The sequence below is a fragment of the Mauremys mutica genome, chromosome 2 (genome assembly GCF_020497125.1).
Source record: "Mauremys mutica isolate MM-2020 ecotype Southern chromosome 2, ASM2049712v1, whole genome shotgun sequence".
Lineage (NCBI taxonomy): Eukaryota > Metazoa > Chordata > Testudines > Geoemydidae > Mauremys > Mauremys mutica.
The window spans coordinates 183,164,913-183,178,575 of NC_059073.1; the positions used below are offsets into that span (position 1 = coordinate 183,164,913).

Genomic DNA, 13,663 nt, shown 5'->3' on the forward strand with positions numbered 1-13,663 from the left:
AGGGAGAGGCGCCTCTCACCCAGCTGAGCCTCATTGGAGTTGCCGTAGCCTGGGAGAGGCGCCTCTCACCCGGCCCTGATCTGCTGCAGCGAGTCTACACCTCAAACCCCTCCTCCCTAGTCCCACCCCAGAGCCTGCCTCCCCAACCGGAGCCCTCACCCCCTGCACCCCAACCCTCTCTGCCCCAGCCCTGAGCCCCCTCCTACACCGCAACTCCCTCATCCCCAGAGCCTTCATCCCCAGCCAGAGCCATAACCCCCCCCCCACAGCCTCTGCCCCAGCCCTGAGCCCCCTTAATATAGCTAGGTTGCAGAAAGATGCCCTGGCATCCTTCATCTGGATAGACAAGCTGCCGGTGGGCTTGGTCTCCTGAAAAAAGGGTCTCAGCCTTTCTGGTTGAAAAACACTGAGAAGGACTTTGAGTAAGCAGCACCTTATTAGACAAGAGGGCATCTTGTAGTTGGCTCTAGAGTACATGTTATGATTTTATTTTATATGTAACCCTTAGTAAACAGAACTACTGGAAACAATTATTTGAATCTTGTTCTTTGTTAAATAAACTTATACTGTACTTGCTTTCTCTATAAACAAATCTAAGTGCTGTGTGTTAAGTGGAACAGTGATCTGGAGTGAAGCATAACTGTTAAGCTGTTGTGTACTGTTTTTTGGGAGCAGGAATCTGATAGTCCTGTGAGTTTCTGATGGATAAGTGGCTGGACATCCAAGGGGAATGCCCGGAGGACTCGGTGGTTGGAGTGAATCTATCTGCAAAGGGACTATACAGTCTACGTAGTCTGAGAGGGGAGGGCTTGTGTTGCCTGTGGCTGGTGGAGTCAGGAGCTGATCCTGGCAGGCAGGGACAAGGCTTCCTCACGCTAAGGGCAGGTAGTAGTGAGGTGCCTCATAACTCTGGGTACTGCTGGGAAGCATCACACTCACAACTGCAGAAGTCAGTGGGAGTTGTGCTTGAACATAGTAAAGTGATATCTAATAACAAGTACTCTGAAATATCAGGTCCTAGGCATCTCAAATTGAGCACTCCCAATTAGTGTATACTTTTCACCTCTGTGCCTCAGTTTGCCATTTGTAAAATGGGACTAATTCTATCCCCTCACTTCACCGAAAAAAACTTAATGTTTGTGAAGCATTCAGATACTGTAATGATGAGTGCCATAGATAAGTATATGGGGAAATCCATAATTGTCTTCAGAGCAGGATTTGACTAGTGTGCAGAAGAAAAGGCCTGGGCCATACATTGAATAATGAGAATCAAACAAAATATTGAGTAGCTTCTTATTAACAGAGCACCATCCTGTGGTGCAGTTGCCCCTGGGCCCATGAGGTGATGGGGCCCAACCACCAGAGACCATTCTACCTATAGGCCAACTAGTGGCCCACCCAACCAAGCTGCTGGGGGTGGGGTGGGGGGGCTCTTGCCCCTTCCTTAAGGGCTCCGAGGAGTAGGAAGCAATCCCCCGGCCCCTCTGTTGCTACTTCTTTCCCTGGCTCCCCAGTGCAAGTAAGATTGTGACTGAACGGCTCGGGGCTGCTCCTGATGGCACTGCCAGGGCTTCAGCCCACACCTACTGCTCCAGCTCTTGTGAGCCTCACTGCCTGGAAAGCTTCCTGCTGCCACTTTAGATTCGCTGCACGACCACTGCTTCAGCAATGAGGAGTTCATCCAGAAAGGTGTAGGGGGTGGACTGAGGGTTGGAATGAGTTTCTGGAGGCCAAGCAGAGTATGTGGGCTTGGGGTGTGTGGATTGTGGGGGGCTGTGTGGGGAATTCAGGCTGGGGTGCAGAGTGTGAGGACTTGAGTGGTAGGTATCCATCTGCCCTTGTGGTTGAGCTGAGTGGCGGCGGGGAAGGGTTGCAGGGAGCAGATGGGGAGCATGACCCCTGCCCCAAGCAGTAGAGGGTAAGGTGGCGGCTGGGGAAGGGTTGTAGGGGGTGGCTGGGGACCTAGGCACCCACCCTGGAGAAGGAGGAGGCTGGGAGAGGGGGCCCCTCACCTGTTCTTGCACTAGGGCACTCTGGGGCCTTGTTATGCCACTGGCATCATCCATCCTGTGCACTGAATGAGGCAGGGGTCCTGGAGAACAAATAGTATGTGATCATTTTATTAAAGTGTATCACAATGCGTTCACAAGGGGGGGAAGAATTAAAGTTGTATAGACAACCTAAATTCTGATACTTCTGAACTTTTGAGTGCGACTTGGGCAACCTTAAGAATGTTTTTTTTTTTTTAGTGAGAGATTATTCCCTTTAATGTACTCTGTCTAATGATCTCTGTTCTGAGAAACTTTTAACCATTTTATTTATATACTACATTTTATAACCAATTTTTCTGTTTAGATTTTTAATTAAAAACAAAAGTGTGCATTTCATTTATGGAGTGTTCATTGTTTTCAGAAACAAGATACTGGTCAGGTTTTGTTGGATATGGCCTATAACCACTTGGGTGTGACAGAGAGAGAATATTTTGGTTTACAACAAAGTGAAGAGTCAGTAGATTCCCCTGTAAGTATAGTGTTACATTTTATAAAATATATATTTTAAAAGTTCTTTTTAAAAAATTCATCTAATTTTTCATTTCACAGCGATGGCTCGAATCAAGCAAACCTGTTAGAAAACAGCTTAAAGGTAAGACACTTTACATAAAAATCTAACTTTTTCTGGCCTGAATTCCTCTTCTACCTATATCGTTGATAAGAAAAAACACAATTCTGAACTTCACTTTTGGGCATAAACAGTAGACTTTTTGGCAAAACTTCCCACAGTTCTTACTACTAGTTAAGCTTCAGTAGTGGTAGTTGCTCCAGTGTAGATTAGACACTGTAGGTCACCAACATTACCACTCTGTCTTCTAGCCCTGGTCTGAGCAAAGTTAGACAACATAGTAATGAAAATAGTAGCTGTCTGGTGACCTCTGTACGTTACTGTTCCCACTGATGTCAGCAGTAGAGGGGAGGGATTTTTGACAAAAAGCCTGGTAAGTTATTGATGGGGTAAGAATGTAATGATTTCAAATATGGTTTTTAAACCATTTCAGGTAAAGCTCTGGCCAGAGTAGAGCAAAATTAGTCTATAGTGTTTGAACTCAGTCTTAAAATAAATAAATAAATAAATATTACAGGGCATAATTGTTTTTAACATGAACCATTCATAAACAACTTCTGGAAACAATTTTTTTCTCAGTGCAGATGTTGTCAAAGCTATATAATCACTAGTGAAGTTGAAATATAAATTCTGTTTTTGATCTCAATTCTAGCTCATTTGGTAGCTTGTGTGTGATTTTAAATAAGGTTAAAAGTTAGTTATGCACAATAATTGTTAAAGCTTTGTTACTGTTTATTTTCCACAAGAGGAAATATAGAGGATTCTCTAAATTTTCCTGATATAACATTCTTGCTTGTCTTATGAGATACTTGCATCAGGTGTATTTTCCTCTTTTTTAAGACTTTCCTCTTTTAATACCAGAAGGAATGGAATGTACTTTTTTCCAACACAAATTGCTGTGTTATAAATGGAAGGTAATTAAATAGACCATGCTGATAACTGCTTCACGAACAAGATTGTTTTTCAAAGAAAGATATATTTGTGTGTTCTTGCTCTGAAAGTAGCAAAAGACTTAACAATATAGTGGGAGTGCGGGAATAGTGAATAGAAGTATTTCATGATTTCTTCCCATGTTAAAAATATATATTTTTATATATTTTTAACATGGGAAGAAATCATGAAATACTTCTATTCACTATATATATATATATATATATATATATATATATATATATATATATATATATATATATATATATATATAAAAAATATGATTTGTCATATTATATGGTTATTTTCTGTTGTAGTTTTTTCTATACATTTTACAGAAATAAATCAAAAATAGAAATACTGATTTACGTTTGTAAAACATTGTAGGAGGTTTTCCCTGCACTATCCATTTTCGAGTAAGATTTTTTATACCTGATCCCAACACACTGCAGCAGGAACAAACCAGGTAACTTTATTTTCAAAATTTACATCCATCAACTAAGAATTCGTAACAGTCTCTTTTTATTTTCTGATGTTAGACTGCAATTTATTCTATATATTTATTCTAAAATCTGTTTAATGTAAAAGGTGTGGGGATTTGCTATTGAAGTAAAGTGTTTAGTATTTATATAGTGTGTTAGGTGTGTGTCATGTTATACAACTGGTGATAGGGTACAGACTGAATAGTTCCTGCCACATAGAGCTCACTTTCAGAAGGTACAGGCATACAGTTTAATGTGACACGGTGTGACAGTTAACAAGTTAATTGCATCTCTGACCCTGCCTGGTCTTTCGGCGTATACCCTGAGTGTAGACCTCTGGCCTCAAACTGTCACCTCTGTCTGGAGGTGGTATCATATGATTCTCCTATGCTCAGAGTGGGCTCTGGGTTGTAGTCCCCTGTGTATTACCTGTGATTTACCTCAGCAGGTCTGCTTATGTCCAGACACTGCAATTCTGTATCCTCTAGGGCAATAGTTACCGAACAGCCTTCTTAAAGCAAGGTTTGGATTTAGAACACAATCATTTCAGATACATCTAAAAACCCAAACAATACAAAGACTATGCATATATCTAGTTTTCAGGTGTTTAACCATCTTCCACACAGGGCCTAGTATGACTAACTCCCTGTAGACTTTTCCACCGGGCCTCTATGGGTATGTCTATGCAGCAGCTGGGAGGTGTAATTCCCAGCTTGGGTAGACAGACCTGTTCTAGCTCTGTTGGAACTAACATGCTAAAAAGAGCAGAATAGCCACAGCAGCTCAGTCTGGCTGTCAGAATACAATCCTGTCTGATATCTTAGGTACATATTTGAGCAGCTTACCCAAGCCACTGTAGACATGCTGCTATTTTTAGTGTATTCCTGAACTGGAATTTCATCTTCCAGCTACTGTCAACTTTCCTCCCTGTTAAAGCTTACTGACTGCTCCCTGGTCAGCCCCTGGCAACTCAGCCCTTTCCTAGGAATTGAGCCACTTTTAAAACATTGTTTATTATAACTCTTTGATCTGGTAACTCCTAGCTTTGGCAGAACAAGGTTTGCAACTGGTTATAGTCAAGAGACAGAATCCTTGAACCTAACAGCTTACCCAATTCTTTTAAGTGTGTGCTTGGGTGTTCTTATGCGGGAAGCCCCATCTCTCCTTCAGATACAGACTCCCTTGATTTCGAGCCCTGTCGATGTAAAATAAACATGCTATTACCCCCAGTACAAGTTAGGTCAATACAGTCATGCAGGAAATTCTAATAATCAAATATGCAGTAACTTCCTCTCACTGATCCAGTCGCATACCTTGTTCGTAAAATTGTGACATCCCAGTATTCATAACATTATTATATATCAGCTCTGTTTGTGTCACACAAGGAAGGCACAACATATGCAGTGTGTGAGTAGTGTTGATATGAAAAACATGAATCATGCTGGCCTTTAGCGTACAAAAAAAATCACAGCCTTTCATTATTGAAACAGCCAGTTTCATCAGGTAACTTATTGTACTTCTAAGGAACCATATATGGCTTGTGTTACAATTTCAATAAGACTTTTGTAACTGAGTTCTAATTGAGAATACTAAGGTGTTCTGTTATGTGAAGAAACCATCTTACTAGAAATCAAGGAATGGGAAAGGGATACACATCCACAAATCAAATACCCAACTGAAAATAGGGTATAGATTTGCCTGAAACAAATAACTCTCCTCCAAAAGTGAGAAATGTTCAACTAATTCATTGCTGTTGCATACATCACTGACTCAGGGCCCCACACATCACTGAACACAAGTAATGTATGTTTGTAACAAACAAAGGGCCTATTTCTGAATACACTGTCATGGAAGATCGAGATTGCTGCAATGGAGTGCTTGCAGGATATGTCTCCTAATGCTTGTTTACATGGGAAGTTAGAGCTTAGCAAGCCAGGATGTGATTTTATAGTGCACTAACTTGCTGTTCACTGATTCAGTGGTTCTCAATCAAGGGTACACAGCCCCCTGGGAGTCTGAAAGCTGTTTTAGGGCATCCGTGAGCCCTGAGCTACCCCTGCCTCGCAGACCTAAAGCCAGGAGCCCCCTTGCCCTGCGGGGCAGAAGCCTGGAGCCCCAAGCCCCCCCCTTCCCCATGGGGCAGAAGCCCCGGCGCCATGAGCCTTCCCCTTCCCTCCACGGCTAGAGCCCCAAGTCCCCCCATGGCTGAAGCTCAGAGACTGAGCTCCCCCTGCTAGGCCCTGGAATTTTTATAGCATGTTAGGGGGGCCTCAGAAAGAAAAACCTTGAGAACTCCTACACTAACTGGCCCTAGGGACTCTGCCACTGCACACTAAAAACCTGCAGTTAAAGCAGTAAATGCTTCCAGGAAGTATGCATTCATGCCATTCTTTCTCTTTCAACTAAATATAATAATTTTTAAAAATAAAGATTGCACAATTAAGGTTTTGCATCTCCTGACTGTTACTTTAATGCTTCTACAGCAACATTGATTTGGCCAATTTGAATACATGTAGTAGTTCATTTTTTCCTCCCTCTTGCCCCCTCCTCCATAGTTAAGTTGCTTAATACTTTTCATTATAAAAGATACTTATAATTTTTTTCTGAAAAGCTCTAACACCTCTATTGTTTGCAGCAGACCTTCGGAATTCAAGAGGGGGAAGCCCTCTGGTCATGGAAGTTCCTTTTTTGACCCATGAAATTCCTTTCAGGTTTTGTGCATATGTATTTTAATACAATCTTTAATTAAATTATCATATACTATTTTGTAGTCTGAGACCTTTGCCTCATTCAGTGTACAGGGTGCATATACAAAGAGACAAAATTACGGTTGCATGGGCAACCATAAATCAGGCATTTCAAATGCATGATATTGTAATGTAATTCTTTTAACTTCTTTTTGCTTGTAATTATTATAGCTTATATATTTTGTGGTGTCATTACAGTTATGAAGTACAACATTGTAGCTACTTTTGATATAGGATCCTTAACTTTCTGCATTTTTTACACTTTAAAATATTAATCATGCAGTCTTACCATAGAGCTTGTCCTATGAGCACTCTAAATTTTATGAGAACAGTAGAAACCAAGTGTTCAATGTTATATCCATTGCATGGTTTACAGTAGCCCTTGGTAGAAGCCCTTGGTAGAATATAGGAAATGTTTATGCCACATGGCATTACCACATTAAACCTAATTTCTTAATGTAATTAGAATATGCAGTAAATAAGATATATTCTTCACAAATGATGTAATACTGGGTCAGATTTAACACCTGCAACTTCCAATCAATGAGCCTTGTAGGTATTCATAGCCTCTCAGGTTTGAGCTAGAATGAAAATAATTAAAGCACAAAATAATTGCCATTCATGATAAGAAGTAGGAGTAGTTTTCCTTATGTAAGTAAACAATTATACAGTATTCCCACACTAAAACTTTTAAATTACTTATATGTATGCTCCATGGTAAAAACACTAAAGTGATGTTGAAATCATCCCCAAACCAATCATAATAAACCCAAGAAATTCAGAGTTATGGTTATATAAAAGAATCCAAACATATCGAGATTTGGAAGTGAACAATGAAGGCACTCAGACAACCATAACTCAGTTCTGTAGTGATGCCATACAATATCCATACAACTATAAGTGCATAACAGTGTTTATAGTCCTTGGTTAGATTAAACTGATTTTAAAGACCTATTCATATAAAAAAAAATTACTTGTGGTGTCACTGTAGGGCAAAGCCCTTCTTCAAAATGAACACCATCTCACATTGTTCCTAATGGGAGTGAGGCTAAGTTCCACAAGATTTCAGTGAGTGTTTACTACATGGGAAGTCTTGAAGAGTCTGTTTTGTTATTGAAATCAATAAGGACAAAAATATGTTGTGACACAGAGTGCTACATTTATTAAAGAACCTGTTTTAAATTATTATTTTTAACTTGCAGACTAAGATTTACTTACAAGTTCTCAGAAAACTCGTTTTCTACTCAGAGAAAGTGCTGTCAGTTTCGACCAAAAACAGAGCTTTTAATCTCTGCTCTCTCACACACCACCCCTGAAAAAAAACCCTCCCGGCAACCTCCTTTCTTGTTCACTGTGAACAACACCACCATTCTTCCTGTCACTCAGACCCATAACCTAGTTGTCGTGTTCAACTTGGATCTCTTTAGGTCCTCACATCTAGGCTATGTCTAAGTCTTGCAGATTCTTTCTGTATCACGTCTCTAACATACGGCCTTTGCTATCCTTCCACTCAGCTGAAACTCTTGTTCAGGCTCTCATCATTTCATGTCTCAGTTATTGCAACATTCTTCTCTCTGGCCTTGACAAATGCAATCTTGCCCCACTGTTACCCACTCAGAATGCTGCTGCAAAGGTCATTTTCCTACCCCTTAACTTTGACCATGTCACCCTTCTTTGCATCGCTTCACTGGCTCCTTCTTTTCTATTGTATCAAATGTAAGCGACTTGTCTTTATTTTCAAGGTCCTTCATTACCTATTACCACTTTACCTATCACCTCTCATTAAGTATCAAAAAGATGACTCATGTCTCCAGTCGATCCATGATATCAGCTTCTATTGCTCACTTGTTATGTTTTCAAACAGGCACCTTCATGCTTTCTCCCATGCTGTTTCTCCACCTGGGAGAAGCTCTGCAAAACTAACTCATTATCCTTCTTCAAAACCCTTTAAACTCTCCTTTGTTGCAAGGCCTAAAAGAACTTGCCAACTAGGCTGCTGTTGTGCAGAGACCGCTGCCTATCATGCTGACCAATATTGTCCTATTGTTTCCTTGTACTCCAGTGTCACTCTGTCTGCATCCATTTTTTCTCTCTTGTTTTATAATCTAAATATAAGCTCTTTTGGGGAGGGAGTGTCTCTTTCTTTTGAGTCTGTTCAGTGCCTGACACAATGGGGTCCTGGTCCATGACTAGGACTCTTGGTGCTATGATAATACAAATAATAAATAATAATACTGTGGTTGAATCCCAGTTTTAACTGCTAAATTTAATTCATCCTTACCTATGGAATTGTAAGCAGTGCTTCCATAGTTAAATACAGAATTGTGCATCATGCATTTTATCTATGAATCCATTGACTGACAGGTGAAGCATGTATGATTTTCAAGCAGAGCATACAGACTTGACAAATGAATTGTAAATCTTGATGTTTTTGCATTATGTATTTAATGTATTTGATAACATAGTGACGTCATGTAGCTATTCCTTTAAGAGCACATGTAGACCATGCACTGAATTTCACCTTAATCAAATAAAAAGTTGGTTCAGCCACTGTTACATTATGAATATGCTAACATTTGTAGAGTTCAGACCCTTTTTAGATGTCATTACTAAATTGTCCTTTTAAATTTTAATGAATACCAGCTTACGTGCCATACAAATAGCTGTGAAAGACTAGAATGTATGAATAAAAAGAAATTGTGATAGGATCAGAAATCTTAGTTACATATGAATCAGTCTTAAATATTGAGGGCATTGGAGCTACTTGATGAATGAGCTCTTGAAACCAATAATTTATTGTTATAAAGAAGATGTTTGATCCACATATTCGACAGATGGTTGGATCTAAAATCAAAATTCATGGAAGCTAGGCAAGCCGCATTTTCTAATGGTTTTATTCTGCAATTTCATGCATAAGACTGAGTTAACTTTTGATCCCTGGCTCTTATCCCCTGAGACGGACTAAGTGGGGGCACTTCGGTGGCAGTGCACCTCGTATTGAATCCAAGGAAACCTTTCATCATTTAATAGTGATCCTTTAACCTAATTAAAGATTGGAACTAACTACAAAAGACCTTAATTCTTGTGAATGACAGTGAGAATTCACATAGTTAAAGATTTAAAGGAACATCCAAGTAGTCTTATACTTTTGTACATATAGTTTGTTTGTAAATACATGCCTATAACTTAATTTTATACATAGATTTTAGAAATGATTAAATGTGATATTTGAACATGAATCAACTCTTCCAAATTCTGTGTTCTAGGCATTTATTCTTCTTACAACTGAAGACAGATATTTTGGAAGGAAGGTAATGAAAAATTCTTATTGAAGTAATCCTTCTTCAATAGCTGGACATAAAAAGGAACAGTCAAGGAGGAAAAAAAATCTGTTTTAAAGTAGATTTTTTGCTATCGTAAAAATATTCTTAATTGAATATTGCTTTATAAAAACAGGCAAATGACAATGTTACTAACATCCATAGAGCTAGTTGGTTCTGTAAAGGAGCAACCCATGCTGTGATTGTGCCAGAGGAAACTGCCTCATTTGAGCTCCAGTGGGCATTGTGCTTCACATAGGTGATGTGTGTGTTGGGGGGAAGTTGGGGGGTCATGCACCCCCTGCCCCAGATTTCTGCTTGCTGGGTGAGGGAGAGGGGCTCTGTCCTTCTACTGCTGCACCTGCCCCCTTGCACGTTTGGCCCTTATTCCTGGCAGCCAAGCCCAGGCAGAGAGCAGAAGGGGCAGGACAAAGCCGCTTCTTATGCTTACTGAGGGTAGCCACTCGGGTCACTGCTCTGTGCAGCTCAGCGACTGCCTGTGAGAACCTGGTTGGGGAGACGATAGTGACCCTTCCCCTCTGCTCTCCTCCCAGGCATGGCTGCTGGGGATAGAGACTGAGCAAGCCAGAGGCTCCCACAATGTTCCCTCTAATTTTTTACATCCATGTGTGGAATGAATTTTGTTATGTGCACCAATATGTAGGTGATGTGTGGCAGGGGTGGGGCCAAGGGGTTTGGCATGTGGGAGGAGGCTCAGAGCTGGGGCAGAGAGTTGGGGTATGTAGGGGGGGAGGGCTCTGGCTCAGGGTGTGGGCTCTGGGGTGGAGCTGGGGATGAGAGGTTTGGGGTTCAGGCTATCCTGGGGTTGCGCCAGGGAGAAAGGACTCCCCCCAGCCCTCTCTTGTGGCAGCAGCCTGAGCCAGAGGAGAAGTGCCTCTCCCCCAGCCACGGTAGTTCCAAGGCTTGGGATCAGGGGAGAGGCATCTCTTCCCCTGGTTGTGGCAGATCCGAGGCTGGGACTGGGGGAGAGGCGCCTCTCCCCACCCTGCGCAGACCTTGATAGCCTGCTGCGCTGCCGCGCAGCTTAGAAGAAACATAGGCCTCCCCCTTCCGAGCACATTTCCAGCTTGCTTGGTCCCTGTTTCCAGCAGGTGGGGCCAAGCAGGAGTGTAGGGGGCGGGCTGCTGCTGCTGCTTCCTCAGCTGGGCACAGAGGCAGCGACCTTGAGTAATTCTGGTAGGATGGGGAGAACAGGGCGGTCCCTGGGCTGGGTGCAGGACAGGAGGTCTCTGAGGAAAGTGCTGGAAGAGCGGGTTCCCTCCTCTCTGCTCAGCCAGTGGTAGGGGCATTTCCCGTGCTCCACTGCTATGGTATCTGTGAGCTGTTGCTGAGAGTTTCCCGGGCCAGGGCCAGTCCCAGCTGGGCTCAGAGGCACCTGCTCCTGTGGCCTCACCCCCCAGGAACCCATGGAATTGGCTGCCCTAGCCCAGGGAGGTGGGGCTGGAATTTCCTTCCAGAGGCTACATGGGGGGCAATCACGTGTCCCTCTCTATACGTTGTACACACACACACACACCCGTATCAGGAGGCACAAGTTGTCTGTGCTTCAAAAGTACATCTCCTTTGTAGAGAGAGTAGCATGGTGAATGTGCCACCCCTTAAGAGTGTGGTGCATGCTCTCCCCTCCCTGGCCTGCCACATCCCTCTAACCCTCAGATGGTCCTAGCAGAGAACAGTCCCTGTCCTCAGGAGATTTCATGGACTTCATTTGTACGTAGTCCTTGCTTGGTAGCCATAAGTTAGAAGGCTCTGATGTCTTTCTGTCTGTCTGCTGTGTCTATGAAAAAGTCTAAAATGTGGTCCAAACCTTTCATCTTCGTTACCTGTTGTCTTTAAAAATTGGTAGCAAGTTCTGTGTAGACTCTAGATCAGAGCTGCATCTGTACTCTTGGCACTTGGCTAATTTTAATGTTCATGTCTCATGTTAAAAATAATAGACTGCAGTTATTAAAGTTATATCCAGAGCAAGAAAATCTTTCTTTCCTTTTCACTTACTAGAATAAGCATCCAACAAGGATATGAACATATCCATTTAAGACAAGTTATTTCCATTCCATTAATGAGCTGTTACACAACTTGCTTTCATCGCCCTACTATGCTATGACTATTGTCTTTTATTAATAAAAATACATAAAAAAAATCAGTGAGTTGCTGAAGATTAATATTAAACATTACAAAACACATTGATTGCAGAGAAACGGTTAATATTCTACCTATTTATGCTATGTGTAAGTGTGTGTGTGTGTATATATATATATATGTGTGTGTGTGTGTGTGTGTGTGTGTGTAAAAAACCTATTTTTTCTCTTTTCTCAGGTTGTTATGCCCTCTTAATTCTGCTGTTGTCCTCGCATCTTATTCCGTACAGTGTAAGTAATGACAAATCCTTCTTGGCTGGTAAAATATTTGACCATCATTGAGCTGTTGTTTATCTTCCACTGAGCTGTTTTGATAACTCCAGTGCAGAAGACTTTCTTTAACTATCCTCTTGGATAAAATTGTTGCTAAAGATGATGCATTGTAAAGAAGGAAAGAATACATGACCAGTAATCCATACTTGGATGCCTAGGGCAGTTTCACTAAATAGAGGTAGGATGCTCATTAAATCTTAGAAAATATTAGATTGAGTCAAGAACTAGAAATAATCAGTGCCCTCATTTGTGTTCTGTATAAAACTTACGGTATGAATTGGTCTAAAACATATTTTCACTCTAAGGGTTTTTCTATGCGGGAGTGTCCAGGAAAGCTAATATGAATGAACTAAGGGTATAAGGAGGTATTTCATAAAGCAGTGCATAGAGGAGGGCAGTTAAAGAGGAGGGAAGGCTCATGTTGTTGGGGGAGGGGGTGACTAATGGTAAAATTAGTGTGTAGACTGTATGGTATATATGATTTTTCTAGCATATTTGTTTTTTTTCCCGTAAATCTATATCCATAGCCTCACCATCTGTGGACAGTGATGTTCCCAGTACAACAATTGTTTCCCTCCTTCATTTTCTTTTGTAAGCTACTATAGTTTTTGTTGCTGCTTGTGGAAAACCCCATGATCATTCTGTGAGCCTCAGGGTTCAGCAAAATGTGGAGCATCCTAATAGGGATAAATACTGTCCTAACGAATAAAATACATGTCTATTGTCTTGCTAATAGGGTTCCATTATTTTTACTGATTATATCATTACTCTATGATGATATGATATAGATTACTGATAATGGTTTATATATGAGAATAGGTATTATAAACTATTGTCATTTCAGTTTTGGATTTTAATTTAAATAGCTTCTAAATGAAATCTGAGATTCTGGAGTACAAGATAGCAGCCTTGGGGGTAGTGTGTGTGTGTGTTGCTGGCAGGGCTGCCCAGAGGGGGGGCAAGAGGGGCAATTTGCCCCATGTCCTGGGCCCCACAGGGGCCCCCAGAAGAATATAATATTCTATAGTATTGCAACTTTTTTTTATGGAAGGGGCCCCCGAAATTGCTTTGCCCCAGGCCCCCTGAATCCTCTGGGCGGCCCTGGTTGCTGGCTTGAACTACCATTGGTTAGC

General features: G+C 41.5%; 1 protein-coding gene across 3 annotated transcripts in view; it reads left to right on the forward strand.

The window, feature by feature from the left end:
• Positions 1–13,663, forward strand: part of PTPN3 (protein tyrosine phosphatase non-receptor type 3) — a 339,148-nt gene that overhangs the window by 156,184 nt on the left and 169,301 nt on the right. For all 3 annotated transcript variants that reach the window (XM_045007229.1, XM_045007230.1, XM_045007231.1), the window contains exons 3-7: positions 2,413–2,520; positions 2,601–2,643; positions 3,937–4,015; positions 10,045–10,089; positions 12,436–12,488. In XM_045007229.1, the coding sequence (XP_044863164.1) occupies positions 2,413–2,520; positions 2,601–2,643; positions 3,937–4,015; positions 10,045–10,089; positions 12,436–12,488 (328 nt within the window). The remainder of the gene's footprint in view (positions 1–2,412; positions 2,521–2,600; positions 2,644–3,936; positions 4,016–10,044; positions 10,090–12,435; positions 12,489–13,663) is intronic.